General features: G+C 39.9%; 1 protein-coding gene across 2 annotated transcripts in view; it reads right to left on the reverse strand.

Annotated features, from left to right (window-relative positions):
• WDR70 (WD repeat domain 70) overlaps positions 1 to 9,018 on the reverse strand; it is a 290,555-nt gene extending 281,537 nt beyond the window's left edge. The window contains exons 1-3 of one of the 2 annotated variants that reach the window (XM_027605240.1): positions 8,904 to 9,018; positions 8,741 to 8,806; positions 5,875 to 5,958 (exon numbers count right to left, since the gene is read on the reverse strand). In XM_027605240.1, coding sequence (XP_027461041.1) covers positions 5,875 to 5,958; positions 8,741 to 8,806; positions 8,904 to 8,928 — 175 coding nt within the window. In that variant the 5' untranslated portion in view covers positions 8,929 to 9,018. Of the gene's footprint in view, positions 1 to 5,874; positions 5,959 to 8,740; positions 8,807 to 8,903 lie in introns of those variants that run through there. The other variant, XM_027605241.1, reaches the window with a different exon arrangement.
• Between the last annotated feature and the right edge of the window lie 8,835 nt (positions 9,019 to 17,853).

A 17,853-nucleotide genomic window follows, 5' to 3' on the forward strand; every position in this document is an offset into this window, starting at 1 on the left:
ACTTAAAATTCTTCATGTTAGGACTCAGAAGATGGAAGAGCCCCATTCCAGAGTTGTTTTCATGTGTAACACTAAGTTTTTCTTATTTGAGCCATTTTTAATCAGATCTTCTAGGACTTCTTTGCAAGTAACCACCTTGTAACAACCTTAATTTAATAAATATAATAGCTGCTAATACTTACATGGAGCTTACTATGTATCAGGTACTGTTTTAAGCACTGCCTATAAATCAGCTCCTTTAATCATCACAACAACCTCTGAAGTAGGTACTATTTTTTTTTAGCTTGTGGTATAATTGACAAAATTGTAAAATATTTAAAGTGCACAATGTGATGATTTAATATACATCTACATTACGAGAAGATTCTCCCCATGGAGTCAATGAACAGATCTATCACCCCACATATTCACCCTTTTTTAAGTGAAAACATTTAAGTTCTACTGTCTTAGCAAATTTCAATTATACAATACAGTTGATGTAGGTACTATTATTTTCACTCCACATTTGAGAAATCTATGCCACAGAAAAGTAACAAAGCTATGAAGTCCCCAAGCAGTGAACTGAGGCTCTACAACTTGATCTTTCCAAGATGTGACCAGACTTTCTTAGACACTAAAATTACCCAGTGAGCACCACCTACCTTATATAATAGTTTGCCTGCCTTTCTCTCCAAAGCCCAGCCCTTTACTGCATGCTTGTAGCCAGACTATCTGGAAACTGAGCCGCTTACCTGTCCAACAAGAGTTCCTCACCAGAGGATAAATACTCCAAACTACTTGTACCTAGTAAAGCATCTAACTTTTTTTAAAGATTTTATTTATTTATTTATTTTTCAGAGAGAGAGAGAGAGCATGCGAGCACAAGCAGGGGGAGTGGCAGGCAGAGGGAGAAGCAGGCTCCCTGAGGAGCAAGGAGTCCACTGCTGGACTCGATCCCAGGGTCCTGGGATCATGACCTGAGCGGAAGGCAGAGGCTTAACAGACTGAGCCACCCAGGCATCCCCAAGCATCTAATTTTTTTAATTTAAAACTTTAACTATTTTTTTAAACACTGGCCAGGATTTTCTAATCAGAGAGTTTCCTGCCATCACCTGTTGCTTCATTAAAGTAAGGATAAAGATAAAAAACGGGTTTAAGACATTTTAGAGGGGAAAAAAAATTTCTTCCTCATTGTTAAGTGAGGACAAAAACCAAAACCAAACAGAATTCAGTAGTCTGTAACTCCCTGCAAAGGGTATCATTTCATGCATTTTCATCAAATGTGGAACCAAGCACACTGTAAGCACTGTAAAAATGCTCTGTATCTTCCCTTAACCAAAGTGAATTAATCTACTACCCAACACCTAATTTTATTCTCCAAACACCTGATTTTATTCTTCTCTACTTTCAAACAGTAACCAATTTTTGGATAGCCATTTCTGCAAAAGCTCCTCCATATGTATGCAATTTTTGTCTAGGGAACAGCAAACTATCCAAAACGATCATCTCCCATCTGGGCTCATTCACACAAATTGCAGACTCAAAGGAATGTAATTTGGCACGTGAAAATCTCAGAGCCAATCATTATAGCAATCACTTAAAGGAAGAAATGAGACTTAAGATAAAATGTAAAGGAAATAAAATTACTGTAAATATAAGCTAGAATAAATGTTTTCTAATCATGATATTCTTTTTACCCGTGGGACTTAAATCTGGCTAAATCATTTTGTTACTCTAACTTAAAACAATTCACTAGCCTACCAATTTCATGTAAATCTACATTTAATTATAAATATTTAATGCCAAAATACTAGGAAATTAAAAAATAAGAACATTTTAACTACATTAATTACATTTCTTCATTAAATATTTAGGGATGTAACTATTATGTACTAAGCTTTACTAGGCACTGTAAGTATAAGAGTGAAAACGAGGTTCTTATCCTCAATACATAAACAATATTAGGATAAAATTTATAGTATTTTTTAAAGTGTTATGGAAACAAAGGCAGGAAACAATTATTATGTCCAGACAGGTTTTCAAAAAATTCCTAGAAAAAGTAAAATATGTGTGAGGCCTTAAAGGATGAGATAGGATTTAACCAGGTAGGAAGACCATTTCAGGTACGTACACACATACACGTACGTACACACACACACACACACACACACACAATTCTTTAAGCTTTTCTAATTTCTAAAATCTCTAGGACAGTTTTTCTTTTCAGGATCACTAAATCATCCATTGAAATCATATTCAAATCCTATCTTAACTGTTTTTTCAAAGATACTGTTTCCTGTCCTACCCCAGAGAAGGTTCATAAATCAATCTAAAGCACAGGCATACCCAGGGGTACCTGGGTGCTCAGTCAGTTAAGCCTCTGTCTTTGGCTCAGGTCAGGATCTCGGGGTCCTGGGATTGAGCCCTCTGGTGCCACCATCCCTCTTCCACGGGCTCCCTGCTCAGCGAGGAGTCTGCTTCTCCCACTCTCTCTGCTCCCCCCTTCCCCATGCACACACTCGCTGGTGCTCTAATAATTTTTAATAAATAAAACACATGCACACCCAAAATAAGCATTTGAACAAATTTTTCTTCCCCATTTATCTCCTCATAGTATTATAGCTCTAAAAAAGGACCTATGTCTTACATATGTCCTAGACATACTTATTAGACCTTTCAGAAAAATAAAACATACAGAGGTGCCTGGGTGGCTCGGTGGGTTAAGCGTCTGCCTTCAGCTCAGGTCATGATCCCGGGGTCCCAGAATCGAGTCCTGTTTCAGGCTCCCTGCTCAGCAGAGAGCATGAGTCTCCCTCTGCCCCTCCCACCCCTCCTGCTCGCTGGTGCTCTCTCTCTCTCTCTCTAATAAATAAATAAATAAATAAATAAATAAATAAATAAATAAAATCTTAAAGAAAACACTTTAAAAAAACCAATTGTACCATTATTTCTTGACATTTAACATAATGCATACTTTTTTTTTTTTAAAGATTTATTTATTTATTTATTTGAGAGAGAGAGAATGAGAGATAGAGAGCATGAGAGGGAAGAGGGTCAGAGGGAGAAGCAGACTCCCTGCTGAGCAGGGAGCCCGATGTGGGACTCGATCCCGGGACTCCAGGATCATGACCTGAGCCGAAGGCAGTCGCTTAACCAACTGAGCCACTCAGGTGCCCCAACATAATGCATACTTTATTGAGGTTTTAGAGTAATTCATCCTTTCTACGAGAGCACTTACCAACCAAAACAGTTCATATACATATACACAGACAAACTTTCTATTAAAAGGGACAGTGGGGGGTGGGGGAGAACCATACGAATTATTTTCCTCAAGTCTAATGTCAATGCCAATCTCTAATCCAATCACGACATAAATAATGCCCATATCGCAATTTTTGAACTTTCAAGAAAAATAAGTGAAACTTTGGATTCATGTATTTAGATCACTGGTAAAAACAGCAGCCCAAGTCCGAGGATATGATACTAAATCAACAAAGTTCAACACATTTAATTCAGCCACAAACATCACAGGAGAACTTGGTCTTGAGATGATTTTTCAAATTTTAAAAATCTAGTAACTGTTCACTGTAATTCCCCTTAGGTGCTAAATGCATACATGCTTTACTAAGAAAAACTATTTAAGAGTTAAAAGTGATATTTTTAAAGTACTTTACTGTTTAAAAGGTACTATGCCCAACATTTTAATCCCTTTAAGAACCTTCTAAGGGATTCCTTACTATCACTTCCACCTAAGAGATGAGGAAATTAAGGATCTGATATTTGAAAATCCACACGTTATCTCTAGTAGGATGTGCAGCTGACCCTCAAACCTAGGTCCTCCAACTCCAAGTCCGAAGCTCTATACAATGGACGAAGCCATTTTAAAACATTCTCCAAAGAAGCAGAATTTATTTTTTAAAAGGCAGTATTAGAGTTCTAAATTCAATCTTCTCAAGTATATATCGAGGACTTATCTTTCAAGGCATGGTACAGGGAACTATAAAACTTACTGAGGTGAACAGACAATCTCTGTTCCAAGTGTTTTGTTATCACAAGCTGGAAGACGTAAATACAAGAGAGCTATACTCTAATAGCATAAGCATTCACTAAAATGCTTAATTTAAAAATTAAGTGGTTAGGGGAGCCTGAGTGGCTCAGTCGTTAAGCGTCTGCCTTCGGTTCAGATCATGATCCCAGGGTCCTGGGATTGAGCCCCGCATCGAGCTCCCTGCTCCGCGGAAAGCCTGCTTCTCCCTCTCCCACTCCCCCTGCTTGTGTTCCCTCTCTTACTATGTCTCTGTCAAATAAATAAATTTAAAAAAAAATAAAAACTAAGTGGTTAAAGCATTTGTAAATATGCCTCAAGTAGCATGTCTTTGTATCTTGTCTGATATTAAATTATGTATTATTTTTAAGTGTGGTAGAAGTATTTCAGTTGTTTTTAAAAGGTTCAGTATCTCTTAAAGACACATACTAAAATATTTATGGGTGAAATAATGTGTCTCAGATTTGTATCAAAATAATCTGAGAGGGGAAGAAAATGGAAATAACACCAGCTGTGAATTGTTATAGTACTTAAATTTGTGTGACAGGAGTTCATTACTATTGTATGCTTGAAATGTTATTAATGACAGTTCTTTATAAAAAACAGTATGTGGGCTTCTCGCCACAAAAAACCTTATTCTTCCGAAGACCAAAAAATTTCACATCAAGCTCACTTTCTAAATATTAGATATTACTGCTATATAATTTATCATTTTAAAACCCAAAAAGGACAATCGCCAGAACAACATTCACTTAAATTTTTCCAGAAGTCCGGTCTGATTTCTAGCCCCTTTTGCGCTATCAAGATACATCTATCCTTTTGCTGTTAAGAATGATCTGAGTCACATCCGAAGAAAGCAGTAGAGAGGCGCCTGGGTGGCTCAGTCGGTTAAGCGTCTGCCTTCGGCTCAGGTCATAATCCCGGGGTCCTGGGATCGAGCCCCGCATCAGGCTCCTTGCTCAGCAGGGAGACTGCTTCTCCCTCTCCCTCTGCCTGCCACTCCCCCTGCTTGTGCGCTCTCTGTCAAATGATTAAATAAAATCTTTAAAAAAAACAAGAAACAAAGCAGTAGAGGAGTCCGTCTACTTGGAAGACCCTAAGGTGGTACTCAGAATTGCCAACCACCTGGTATCACACCAGTCTGGAAACTAAGGCCTTCATTAAATGTGTGATACAACTCATGAATGCAGGGGCTCACGAGCAGCCACATTCACTGTCTGTCTCAACTGTCTATACTGTCTGAGTCAACAGTCAGCGGTGCACACAGCTCTGAGAGCCACCTCTCGCCCAGCCTTCCAAATACTGGTTCCGCTGTAAGCAGGAAAAGAAAAAAATGAAATGAAAATCACATAAAGGTGGAAGGAGAGGTAACAAAGAAACTTCTATTCTGATTCTTATAAATTAATTTAGAATCCCTGTTTGTTCATAGCACACACTTCAAAAAGATTTTAGCATTCAGACTTTCTTATCCTACTTAGATGCAACTTTTACCATGCTAAAAAAAAAATAACCTCTGCTTCCAAAGGAACCAGCACATTTGGTCTTTTAACAACCTTGAGGGGCGCCCGGGTGGCTCAGTCACTAAGTGTCTGCCTTCAACTCGGGTCATGATCCCAGGGTCCTGGGATCGAGCCCCACATCGGGCTCCCTGCTCCGCAGGAAGCCTGCTTCTCCCTCTCCCACTCCCCCTGCTTGTGTTTCCTCTCTCACTGTCTCTCTCTCTCTCTCTGTCAAAAAATAAAATCTTAAAAAAAAACAACTTTGCATTTTTTTTCAGTCTTATAACTGTCAATGTACTTGTGTAAGTTGTATATAGTATTTAAACCAATAAAAGAGCCAAAACTGCTTACCCAGTGTTTTCCGACTTCTTTCCACAGCTGTTCTTCGTGTTTGTTCAAACATTGCTTCCAAATCAAAAGTGCGAGCTTTTTTTCCTAAACAGAAATAAGTAGCAAACTGTGATCTTCTTGCACTAAGCTGGCCAAACTTTAGGTACTCAATAAACGCTTATTAAATGCTTGATAACCATTTAGTCTGTTTAATTTGTAGCCTGACTACAAGAAAAATACCTAGGAAGAAAGAGTTTACTTCCCACGGAATTTTTAACAACAGGCTCATCATTGAACAGCCAACTTTCCCATCCTCCTCTAATTCACCTGGACTTTACCCCTTAAATCTACAACACTGGTCATAGACAGAATGGAGAATGTTCATACCCTAACCTCTGGAACCCAGGAATATGTTAAATTACAGGGCAAAAGGGACTTTGTAGATCTAATTAAGGTTATGGACTTTAAAACAGATTATCCTGGTTGGCCCAGTCTAATCACAGAAGCCCTTACGAGCAAAGATGGAGAACAGACACAGCTGAAGTCGGAGAGGTGTGAAGTGTGAGAAGGACTGGAAACGCTAGCTCATTTTCAGATGATGACAGTAAGATGACAAGAACGCGAGGACCTTAAGAAGCTAAGAGACTCAGGCGCCTGAGTGGCTCAGTCGTTAAGCGTCTGCCTTCGGCTCAGGTCATGATCCCCGAGTCCTGGGATTGAGCCCCGCATCGGGCTCCCTGCTCGGCGGGAAGCCTGCTTCTCCCTCTCCCACTCCCCCTGTTGGTGTTCCCTCTCTAACTGTGTCTCTGTCAAACAAATAATAAAATCTTTAAAAAAAAAAAAGAAAAGAAACTAAGAGACTCCCACCTGACAGCAAATAAGGAAACAGAGGCCTCAGCCCTAAAACTACAAGAAACCGAATTCTGGCAACGTGAATGAGCTTGGAAGCAATATTATATTTGTTTTCACTGCTTTTTTTTTTAAATAATGTCTACCCCGTGTTAGTAAGAATATGATAAAAATGTCATTCTTACATAATACTGACTTTGCTATAAAATGAAACAACCTTTCTGAAGGCCATTATGACAAAATGTATCAATCAGTTTTCAAAACTATATACCCAGGAGCACCTGGGTGGCTCAGTCCGTTAAGCGTAAGACTTTTTTTTTTTTTTTTTTGGTAAAGATTTTATTTGAGAGATAGAGAGCACATGAGAGGGGGGAGGGTCAGAGGGAGAAACAGACTCCCTGCTGAGCAGGGAGCCCGATGCAGGACTCGATCCTGGGACTCCAAGATCATGACCTGAACCAAAGGCAGTCGCCCAACAACTGAGCCACTCAGGCGCCCCTAAGCGTAAGACTCTTGATCTCAGCGTCATGAGTTCAAGCCCCCGGCTGGGCTGCACGCTGGTTGTGGCGCCTACTTAAAAAATAAATCTAAAAAAATTAAAAAATAAAAAAAGATATATACCCAATGTTTTGGTTACTTTTTAATATTTACATTTTTATTATAGTCCCTTCTTTAGAAATTTCCCCTATGGAAATACACATAAAATTCCTTTTACAAAAAAAAATAAGAGTTATTTATATTCTTTTTATTACTAATAAAAGTTAGAATTAGAAACTATGTAGGCCAAAATTATGGTACTTCTATTAAATGTACTATTCAGCCATTAAAAATGTTTTGGAAGAGCACGTTGTAACAGGAAAAATCCTCAAAGTATTAGGAATTAAAGTATATAATTAAGAATAATTTAAAATTGTACGTACATATGATGTTAACTTTCTTGATAAATATACAACAGAAAAGAATAGAAAACAAACTTCTAAGTCTTGATTTCTAGGTCATGCAGTTATTAAGGATTTTACTTTCTTCTCATTTTTTGTGTTCTTCAGATCTGCTATTAATATGTGTTACTTTTGAAATTAGGGAGGAAACTATTTTAAAGAACTGAAACAAAAGTAAATACAATAGGGACGCCTGGGAAGCTCAGCCGGTTAAGCGTCTGCCTTCACCTCAGGTCATAATCCCACGGTCCTGGAATGGAGCCCCGCATTGGGCTCCTTGCTCGCAGGGAGCTGCTTCTTCCTCTGCCTGCCGCTCTGCCCACTTGTGCGCTCTCTCTCTCTGACAAATAAATAAATAAAATCTTAAAAAAAAACCCACAAAAGTAAATACTATACTAATACATAACTCTATAGTATTTTTGTAAACATGACCACCTAGGAGTAAAAATGTGGCAGAAGACATTACCATAATAAATGGATCTATGAATACCAACAAGAGACCTGGACACATTAGCCTGATATTTGTTCTATCCAAGACCAGAGAAATGGGAAGACAATTTACATTTGTTTCTTACAAGCAGTAATGTTTTCAACAGATGACTACATCTCTGTTTGAAATGTCCTTCTTTATCTCATAACAAGACTCTACAGAGAGACTGAAGGGACAATTCCGGGGAAGAAAGGCCTGAATCAAAAAGGATTTAATAACCGTTATAATATCACTTAATGGCCCACTTGATGCCAGAAGGCCATCTCATTACAGACCACAGTCAATGGCTAGCTCTCCGTCTCAGGACACAAAAAGACAACTCCCTCCACTAACCAACACCGTCCACAGCATAGGTCACAAAGCTATCTTTCCCACAAGGCTTCCCATACGTGTCACCTGAACTGATCCCAACAGACAAGCAAGAATTCGAAAACGGATGGGAAAGAGGCTACCGAGAAGGTTGCAAGGCATACACTAGAGCCAAAGTAACTAGGGCTTAGCACAGTGGAGGGTGCGGAACAGAGGTGACAGCTGGGCCTCCTCTCTCAACCTGCGGTTCTTAAAACCTCTGCAAAAGGAGACGGGGCTAGGCGTTAAGACAGTCACTCACCGAACCCCGTGAAGCCCATGGTTGCCGCCAGCTGCGGATCCGGTCCCGCCGCGTCTGAACCTGTCACTGGGGCAAGAGGAGGAGGAGAAGGGCTCGTTAGTGCGGCGACCTCGACGTCCCCCGGCCCTTCCCGCCCTTCCTGGCATCGCCCCACGGAACCCACCTTCACTGGGCCCCGGGCGCTCCATGGCCAGCCGCCCGCCGCAAAACTAGCTACAGCCACAGCACAAACAGCGGGCAAGGACTCGCGGCAAAACCAGCAGGAAGTATCACCTTGGAGAGACTGCGCCGCCGCCAAGGCCAAGAGCGTCGCCTTCCGCGAGGGGATGGCGGTCCGCCGAGCTGCGCCGCCCTAGCGGGCTGGCGGGGTATAAGCGCCGCAGAGATCACCTGCTAACTCAACCCACCGGCTGGGAACGTTATATAGTTTGTATCAACACCCTTTCTTTCTTTTTTTCTCTTCTTTCTTTCTTCCTTCCGTCCTTGCTTCCTTTTTTTCTTTCTTTCCTTTCCTTCCTTCTTTTTTTTTAAGATTTTATTTATTTATTTGACAGAGAGAGCGAGAGAGGGAACACAAGCAGGGGGAGTGGGAGAGGGAGAAGCAGGCTTCCTGCGGAGCACGGAGCCCTATGACGGGCTGGATCCCAGCTGAGCTGAAGGCAGAAGCTTAACCAAGGAGCCACCCAGGCATTCCTCCTTCCCTTCTCTTCCTTTCCCTTCCTTCCCTTCCTTCCTTCTTTCTTTTCTAGATTTTGTTCAATGACTATGTATGATTGGTATAATAAGCATTTAGAAAAAAAAAGAAAGAATAAGTACACAGGTCCTACAAGGAACAAGTAAACCCGTGGAAGCCCTCAGGCGATATTTCTCAATCTCGGTTGCACATTAGTTATCACCTGGAGAGGTGTTTTGTTTTGTTTTGAAGTATAGTTAACACAATGCTACATTAGTTTCAGACATTCAACATAGTGATTCAACAAGTCTTTATATTTTGCCCACAAGTGTAGCTACTGTCACCATACAACACTATTATGATACCCTTGACTGGATTCCCTGTCCTGTACCTTTTATCTGCATGACCTATTCATTCCATAACTGGAAGCCTGTGTCTCCCTCTCCCTTTCCCCCATTTTGCCCATCCTCCTCCCTCTGGCAATCGTCAGTTTGTTCTCTGTATTTATGGGTCTGTTTCTTCCTTTTGATTGTGTGTGCGTGTTTCTTAGATTCTACACAGCAGTAAAATCATATGATGTTTGTCTTTCCTTGTCTGACTTATTTCACTTAGCATAAGGCTCTCTAGGTCCATCCATGTTGTCGTAAATGTCAAGATCTCATACTTTTTTTAACACCCTTTATCTTTAAGGCGCATTTACTGCCAAGGTGACACGATCCTCACAGAATTCTAAAGAAAAGCCAACAGGGATGCCTGGGCGGCTCAGTTGGTTAAGCGTCTGCCTTTGGCTCAGGTCATGATCCCAGGGTCCTGGGATCGAGTCCCACATCCGGCTCCCTGCTCAGCAGGGAGTCTGCTTCTCCATCTGACCCTCCCCCGTCTCATGCTCTCTCTATCTCATTCTCTCTCTCAAATAAATAAATAAAATATTTTAAAAAATAAAATAAAAAAATAAAGAAAAGCCAACAAACCCCCTTTCTTTGCATTTTGTCCTTTTCTATGAGGAAACCCTCACAGTTCTCCACCCTTTGAGTATATTTTAAGGAAAAAAAATAAGCCAAAAAGACCTGAGTAGCTAAGAGTTGGCCAAAAAAAAAAAAAAAAAAAAAATTCTCTATGGACACCTGGGTGGCTCATTTGGTTAAATCTCAGCTCAGGTCTTGATCTCAGGGTCATGAGTTCAAGCCTTGTGTTGGGCTCCATGCTGGGTGTGGAGCCTACTTTTTTAAAAAATGCTCTAGGGGCGCCTGGGTGGCTCAGTTGGTTAAGTGTCTGCCTTCAGCTCAGGTCATGATCTCAGGTCCTGGGCCCAACCCCACGTTGGGCTCCCTGCTCAGCAGGCAGTCGGCTTCTCCCTCTCCTTCTGCCTCTGCCCCTCCCCCTACTTGTGCACTCTCTCTCTCTCTCTCTCTCAAATAAATAAAATCTTTTAAAAAATAAAAATAAACACTCTAGGCCACCTGGGTGACTCAGTCGTTAAGCATCTGCCTTCAGCTCAGGTCATGATGCCAGGGTCCTGGAATCAAGTCCCGCATTGGGCTCCCTGCTCAGCAGGAAGCCTGCTTCTCCCTCTCCCACTCCCCCTGTTTGTGTTCCCTCTCTCGCTTCTCTGTCAAATAAATAAATAAAATCTTTAAAACAAACAAATAAATAAATAAATAAATACTCTAAAGCTATTCTTAGCCCAAGCCTCCCTCTGGCTATCAGTCATGATTGCTTCTAGAGTTTCCCAGCTGACAGAAAGGGTTCCCAAAACACTTTATTAACATATTTATTGTATTTTTACTTCATATTTGGCTCTAATTTCTTTACAATACAACTCCTTACCTGTGCTACAAATTAATGGTGTATTATTTATCTTTATATTTCTGAATTCTAGCAAAACCAAATACAGTCCTAATAAATGTTGTGTAATAAAATTTATTTTCATAGAGTTACTCATTAGCCTGACTACTACACCTTAGTCTCCTATCTCAAATTATGCTTTAGCTATGCACCCTAAATGATAATTATCAAGTCTAATATCACTTCCAGTGTTCTTAAAATAAAATGCAAAATTATTCACATGGCCTCCAAAGCCTTTCCAACCTCATCATTTTCTATTTTCCACTACACCAGTCTTCTTTCAGCTCAATAAGCAGCCTCAGAGAACATCACGTCCTGAAAACTAACTCTTCACCAATCCCCATGCCCTTCATTGAATCCTACTCATTCTTCAGAACTCACTTTTTTTTTTAAGATTTTATTTATTTGACAGAGAGAGAGGGAACACAAGCAGGGGGAGTGGGAGAGGGAGAAGCAGGCTTCCCGTGGAACAGGGAGCCCGATGCAGTGCTCAATCCCAGGACCCTGGGATCATGACCTGAGCCAAAGGCAGACGCTTTACGACTGAGCCACTCAGGCACACCTCAGAACTCACTTTAAACTTCAGTGGTCTTCTAAGCATTTACAGGCCTTTATACACCTCCAACTGTATTAGGCCCCTCTAACTATCACATAAGCTAGCACAATGCCTAGGTGGACACATAGTATTTATTAAATGAATGAAAAAAAATGAATGAATAAGAGAAAGAAAGTAGTTGTGAAGGCAAAAACAACTACTCTTATATGCTGAATGTTCTATAGCTTGGGACAACAAAGTTTGGTTTTATCCTAAGAGATAACTCAACCTCAAAAGTCAAAAGCCAATGTGAACTCCAATCAATAAGGCCAGCTCTTTGTGCCTTCCACAAAATAAGTTATTAATGCCACTGTCTCTTTTCTGAGTACAAATACGCAGGCCTTAGGTAGTAAAGTAGAACTTTATGGATACAGCTCATTAGGAAAACCATCGCCCCAAACTTATACCTAGCTATTTCAGCTCCTCGGTAGTCAAGGCTTTATAGGTGAGAACTTGAGATAATATATACTTTTTTTTCCTTTTATTAAGACCTTAATGTTTTAGAGCAGTTTAAGGTTCACAAAAAGAAAAAATCAAAGGGATGTTACAGAGATTTCCCATATATCACCTTGCCCTTACACATGCATATCTTCCCCCATTATCAATATCCCCCGCCAGAATGGTACACTTTTTACAACTGATGAACCTACATTAACACATCATGATCACCCACAGCCCATAGTTTACATAGGGTTCATTCATGGTGTTATACATTGTATGGCTCATGACAAACGTATAATGACACGTCTCCATCATTATGGTATTATCATTATGGTATGCTTAAGCTTTCACTCCCCTCAACCCTTAGCAACCACTGGTATTTTTACTGTCTCCATAATTTTGCCTTTTCTGGAATGACATATAGTTGGAATTGTACAGAATGTAGCCTTTTTCAGATTGCCTTCTCTCATTTGGTAATATATATTTAAGTTTCCTCTGTCTTTTCATGACTTAATAGCTCATTTCCTTTTAGCACTGTTTAATATTCCATCGTCTAGATGTACTACAGTTTACTTATCCTGCTTCACCTACTGAAGGATGTCTTGGTTGCCTCTAAGTTTTGGCAATTATGAATAAAGCTGCTATGAACATCATGTGCAGCTTTTGTGGGGACATAGTTTTCAATTCCTTTGGGTAAATATCAAGGAGCATGATTTCTGGACAATATAGTAAGAATATGTTTGGTTTTGTAAGAAACTGCCAAATGGTTTTTTTTCTTTCTTTCTTTCTTTCTTTTAAAGATTTTATTTATTTATTTGACAGAGAGACACAGCAAGAGAGGGAACACAAGCAGGGGGCAGTGGGAGAGGGAGAAGCAGGCTCCCCACGGAGCCAGACACTGGGATCATGACCTGAGCCGAAGGCAGACGCTTAAAGACTGAGTCACCCAGGCGCCCCTGCCAAACGATCTTTTAAAGTGACTGTACCGTTTTACATTTTCACTTGCAATGAATGAGAGTTCCTTTTCTTCCACAACCTCACCAGCATTTGGTACCGTCAGTGTTCCAGATTTTGGCCCTTCAAATAGGTATGTAGTGGTATCTTATTGCTTTAATTGCATTTCCCTGATGACATATGATGTGGAGTGTCTTTTTACATGCTTAATTGCTATCTGTGTATCTTCTTTGGTGAGGTGTCTGTGAAGGTCTTTAACCCATTTTTTAATCAGATTGTTTTCTTATTTTGAATTCTTAAGAGTTCTTTGTATATTTAGGATTATGCAGTCCTTTCTCAGATGTCTTTTGCAAATATTTTCTCCCAGTCTGTGGTTTGTCTTCTCATTCTCTTGACAATGTCTTTTGCAGAGCAGTTTTTTATTTTAATGGACAGTTTACCATTATTTCTGTCATAGATCATGCTTCCGGTGTTCTTTTTAAGAAGTCATTGCTTTATCTAAAGTCATCTAAATTTTCTCCTATGTTTTCTTCCAGGAGTTTTATAGTTTTGTGTTTTACATTTAGCTCAGTTATTGAGTTAATTTTTGTGACAGGTCTGTGTCTAGATTCATTTTTTTGCATGTGGATGTCTAGTAGTTCCGGCACCATTTGTTGAGAAGATTCCATTGTAGATACATAAAATGTTAAACTACAAAGTGCTGGAGAAAATAAACAAAGAAAAATGAAGATATATATCATCAACCAATGGGAGTAGATAATTACGATGATTACAGAAAAATCACAAGATGTATTTGCTTTTGATAAAGAAAAATAGAGACAATGTAATTGCACTAGTGGAGACTTTGACATTAAACTATTTTTTTTCTGCTTTTTGTCTGTATGAAACATCTTTTTTTTAAATTGTTTTTTTCTTTTTTAAAGTAGGCTCCATGTCCAATGTGGGGCTTGAACTCATGACCCTGAGATCAAGAGTTGCATGTTCTACCAACTAAGCCAGGCAGGGGCCCTAAATGAAACATCTTCGTAATAAAATGTTAAGTATGCCAGAAAAACTTTGATTTCCTTGGAGCAAACAAAGTAAAATTATTTGTGAATTAAATATTTGAGAGGCAGGATAGCATAGCATTAAGCAAATGAGTTCCAGAACTAGACTGTCTGGGTTCAAATCACGATTCTGATAATGTGCTTAGTCTCTATGTGCTTCAAATTCTTCACCTGTTAAGTGGATAAAATAACAATAGCACCTATCACCTCATAGATTTTTCTGGTGATTGAATGAGTTAATTCTCATAAAACAATTAGAATAGTGCCTGGCATGTATTACATACCCATAAATATTGGCCATTATTAAGTGCCAGATACTAGTGAAAGTAGTAAAGACATAGGGCATAGTCTCTGCTCTCATGGAATTTCTGTTCTAATGAGGATATTTTTAAAAACCCTAAATACCTAATAGAGCTAGATAGTCTATTTAAATAGGGAGCTACTTGAGCAGTAGTTCTCAAAGTATATTCTGTGGATTCCTGTAAAGCTGTTCATGAGATCAAAATTATTTTCATAATAATACTAAGACATTTGCTTTTTCACTCTTTTGGCGTTTGCACTGATGATGCAGAAGCACTAGTGGGTAAAAGTGCTGGTGCCTCAGCATAAATCAAGGCAGCTACAAGCAAATTGTTGTAGTCTTCATATTCCTCACTGTTACATATTCACTTTAAAGAAAAATGAATGAAATGTGTTTGTCACTTCAAGGAAAACAACTCAATGTACTTGTTACCAATGAAAATTTGAGCTTTTAAGATAAAATTAGAATCCTAAAAAACTTACCAAGATTAGGGACACCTGGGTGGCTCAGTTGGTTAAGCGACTGCCTTCGGCTCAGGTCATGATCCTGGAGTCCCGGGATCGAGTCCCGTATCGGGCTCCCTGCTCAGCGGGGAGTCTGCTTCTCCCTCTGCCCCTCCCCCCTCTCATGTGCTCTCTCTCTCTCTCATTCTCTCTCTCAAATAAATAAAATCTTAAAAAAAAAAAACTTACCAAGATTGTATCAAGATTGTATCAACAACCATAAGCTTGACAACTTCCTAATACTTAAAAGATTTTTCTGTTAAGATAGGTAGTAATATTAACACGATCATTTTTTTTCTGTTGGTTAATGAAATATGTCAACATTTGGAAGTTCTGTATAACTTAGAGAGCCAATATTTCCCAAATGACCAACACATAATGTTACAGAATCATGCATGGATAGAAGGTCCAAAATATAAGATAGACGAGTGGTTTTTAATTTAACAAAGTTCAAAAAAAACTCCCTGATTATTTCAAATTCCACATCATAACTAACTTTTAAGAAACTATACCACTTGGCGTGGGGCACCTGGGTGGCTCAGTGGGTTAAGCAGCTGCCTTCTGCTCAGGTCATGATCCAGGGCTCCTGCTTAGCGGGGGGGCCTGCTTCCCCCTCTTCCTCTGCCCCCTCCCAATCGTGTGCTCTCATTCTCTCTCTCTCTCTCAAATAAATAAGTTTTTAAAATTTTTAAAAAGAAAAGAAACTATACCACTTGGGATGCCTGGATGGCTCAGTTGGTTGAATGGCCAACTCTTGGTTTCAACTCAGGGTCATGAGTTCAAGCATTGTGTCGGGCTCCACTCTGGGTGTGGAGCCCACTTAAAAAAAAAAACAACAACTATACCACTTGTCAAGTTTTGGTAATCTAACAGAGAATGACATTCACAACTATCTAAAAGTGTTATTAAAATACTTCTCCCGGGGCGCCTGGGTGGCTCAGTTGTTAAGCGTCTGCCTTCAGCTCAGGTCGTGATTCTAGGGTCCTGGGATCGAGCCCCATGTTGGGCTCCCCGCTCCACGGGAAGCCTGCTTCTCCCTCTCCCGTTCCCCCTGCTTGTGTTCCCTCTCTTGCTGTGTCTATCTCTGTCAAATAAATAAATAAAATCTTTAAAAAAATAAAATAAAATAAAATACTTCTCCCTTTCCCACTACATAACTGCGTGAGGCCCGCTTTTCTTTATATACTACAAGTAAACAACAGATCACAACATACTGATGGCAAATGCAGATATGAAAATCTAGCTATCTTATCTGTCTTATTAAGCCAGACATTTAAGAGACTTGGAAAAAATGTAAAATAATGCATTCTTCTAATATTTAATTTTAGAAACTGTGGTTTTTCATAAATATGTATCATTTAAATTAAAATGGATTAGGCTTATTCTTTTATTTTTTTAAGATTTTATTTATTTGTCAGAGAGAGAGAGAGAACACAGCAGGGGGAGCAGCAGAGGGAGAGGGAGAAGCAGGCCTGATGCAGGGTTCAATCTCAGGACCCTGGGATCATGACCTGAGCTGAAGGCAGTCGCTTAAGGACCGAGCCACCCAGGCGCCCCAAGGCTTATTCTTTTAAATGACTTTTTAAATTTGTTTTTAAGAGATATTAGTAATTATTAATCAATACACTCCACACAAAACAAAAACTCTTTGTAATCCTTAATAACTGTTAAGAGTCTCAAGAGGTCCTGAGATCAAAAAGTTTTAGAATCACTGTTTAGGGAACACTTCAGCACACTTTTCCTGTAAGGGGCTAGATGGTAAATATTTTAGGCTTTGAGGCCCTTTCGTCTGCATAGCAACTACTCAACTCAGCAGTTGTAGCTGGAAAGCAACCATAGGCAATATACAGATGAACAGAAGTCCTTGGACTTAGGTCCCTGGGAATATTGTTGCAGTGCAGGAATATTAGACTGGTATTGCCAGATCATCCAATTTGTGGAATTGAAAACTCTCAATCATATGTTTTATCTTAAATTAAAAACAAACAGGGGCATCTGGGTGGCTCAGTCGTTTGGCGTCTGCCTTCGGTTCGGATCAGGATCCCAGGGTCCTGGGATCGAGCCCCGCGTCGGGCTTCCTGCTCCTCGGGAGGCCTGCTTCTCCCTCTCCCACTCCCCCTGCTTGTGTTCCCTCTCTCACTGTGTCTCTCTCTGTCAAATAAATAAATAAAATCTTTTAAAAAAATAAAATAAATTAAAAACAAACAAACACCATACCAAACCATCAGTTTTCAATCTGTGGTCTACCAAATAAAAGAAAGCTGATGGCTGGAGAACCATCTGCCTGTTTATCCACCAACAATACAAATCTAATTTTTCCTGATATATTTACTACGAAGTCTTAAATTAAACCAATAGATCTGTTAACATCCCAGAAATTTTAATATTCAGAAATTTAGTCAACCCCTTATTTGAGGGAGTAAAAAATAACTCAAGTAGCAAAAGACCATAGTTTAGCAAAGACCGTAGTTCTTTTTTTTTAAAAAAAGATTTTATTTATTTATTTGACAGAGACAGAGATAGCGAGAGCAGGAACACAAGAAGGGGGATGGGAGAGGGAGAGCAGGCTTCCCGCCGAGGAGGGAGCCCGATGTGGGACTCGATCCCAGGACCCTGGGATCACGACCTGAGCAGAAGGCAGACGATTAACGACTGAGCCACCCAGGCACCCGAGACTGAAGTTCCGTATCCTGGGCACAGGGGCACAAGAGCACCTGGCTCAAGGGGTCCCAAACAAACAAGGTGCAGTCACTCG

This window comes from Zalophus californianus, chromosome 5 (assembly GCF_009762305.2).
Source record: "Zalophus californianus isolate mZalCal1 chromosome 5, mZalCal1.pri.v2, whole genome shotgun sequence".
In the NCBI taxonomy this organism is placed as follows: Eukaryota; Metazoa; Chordata; class Mammalia; order Carnivora; family Otariidae; genus Zalophus; species Zalophus californianus.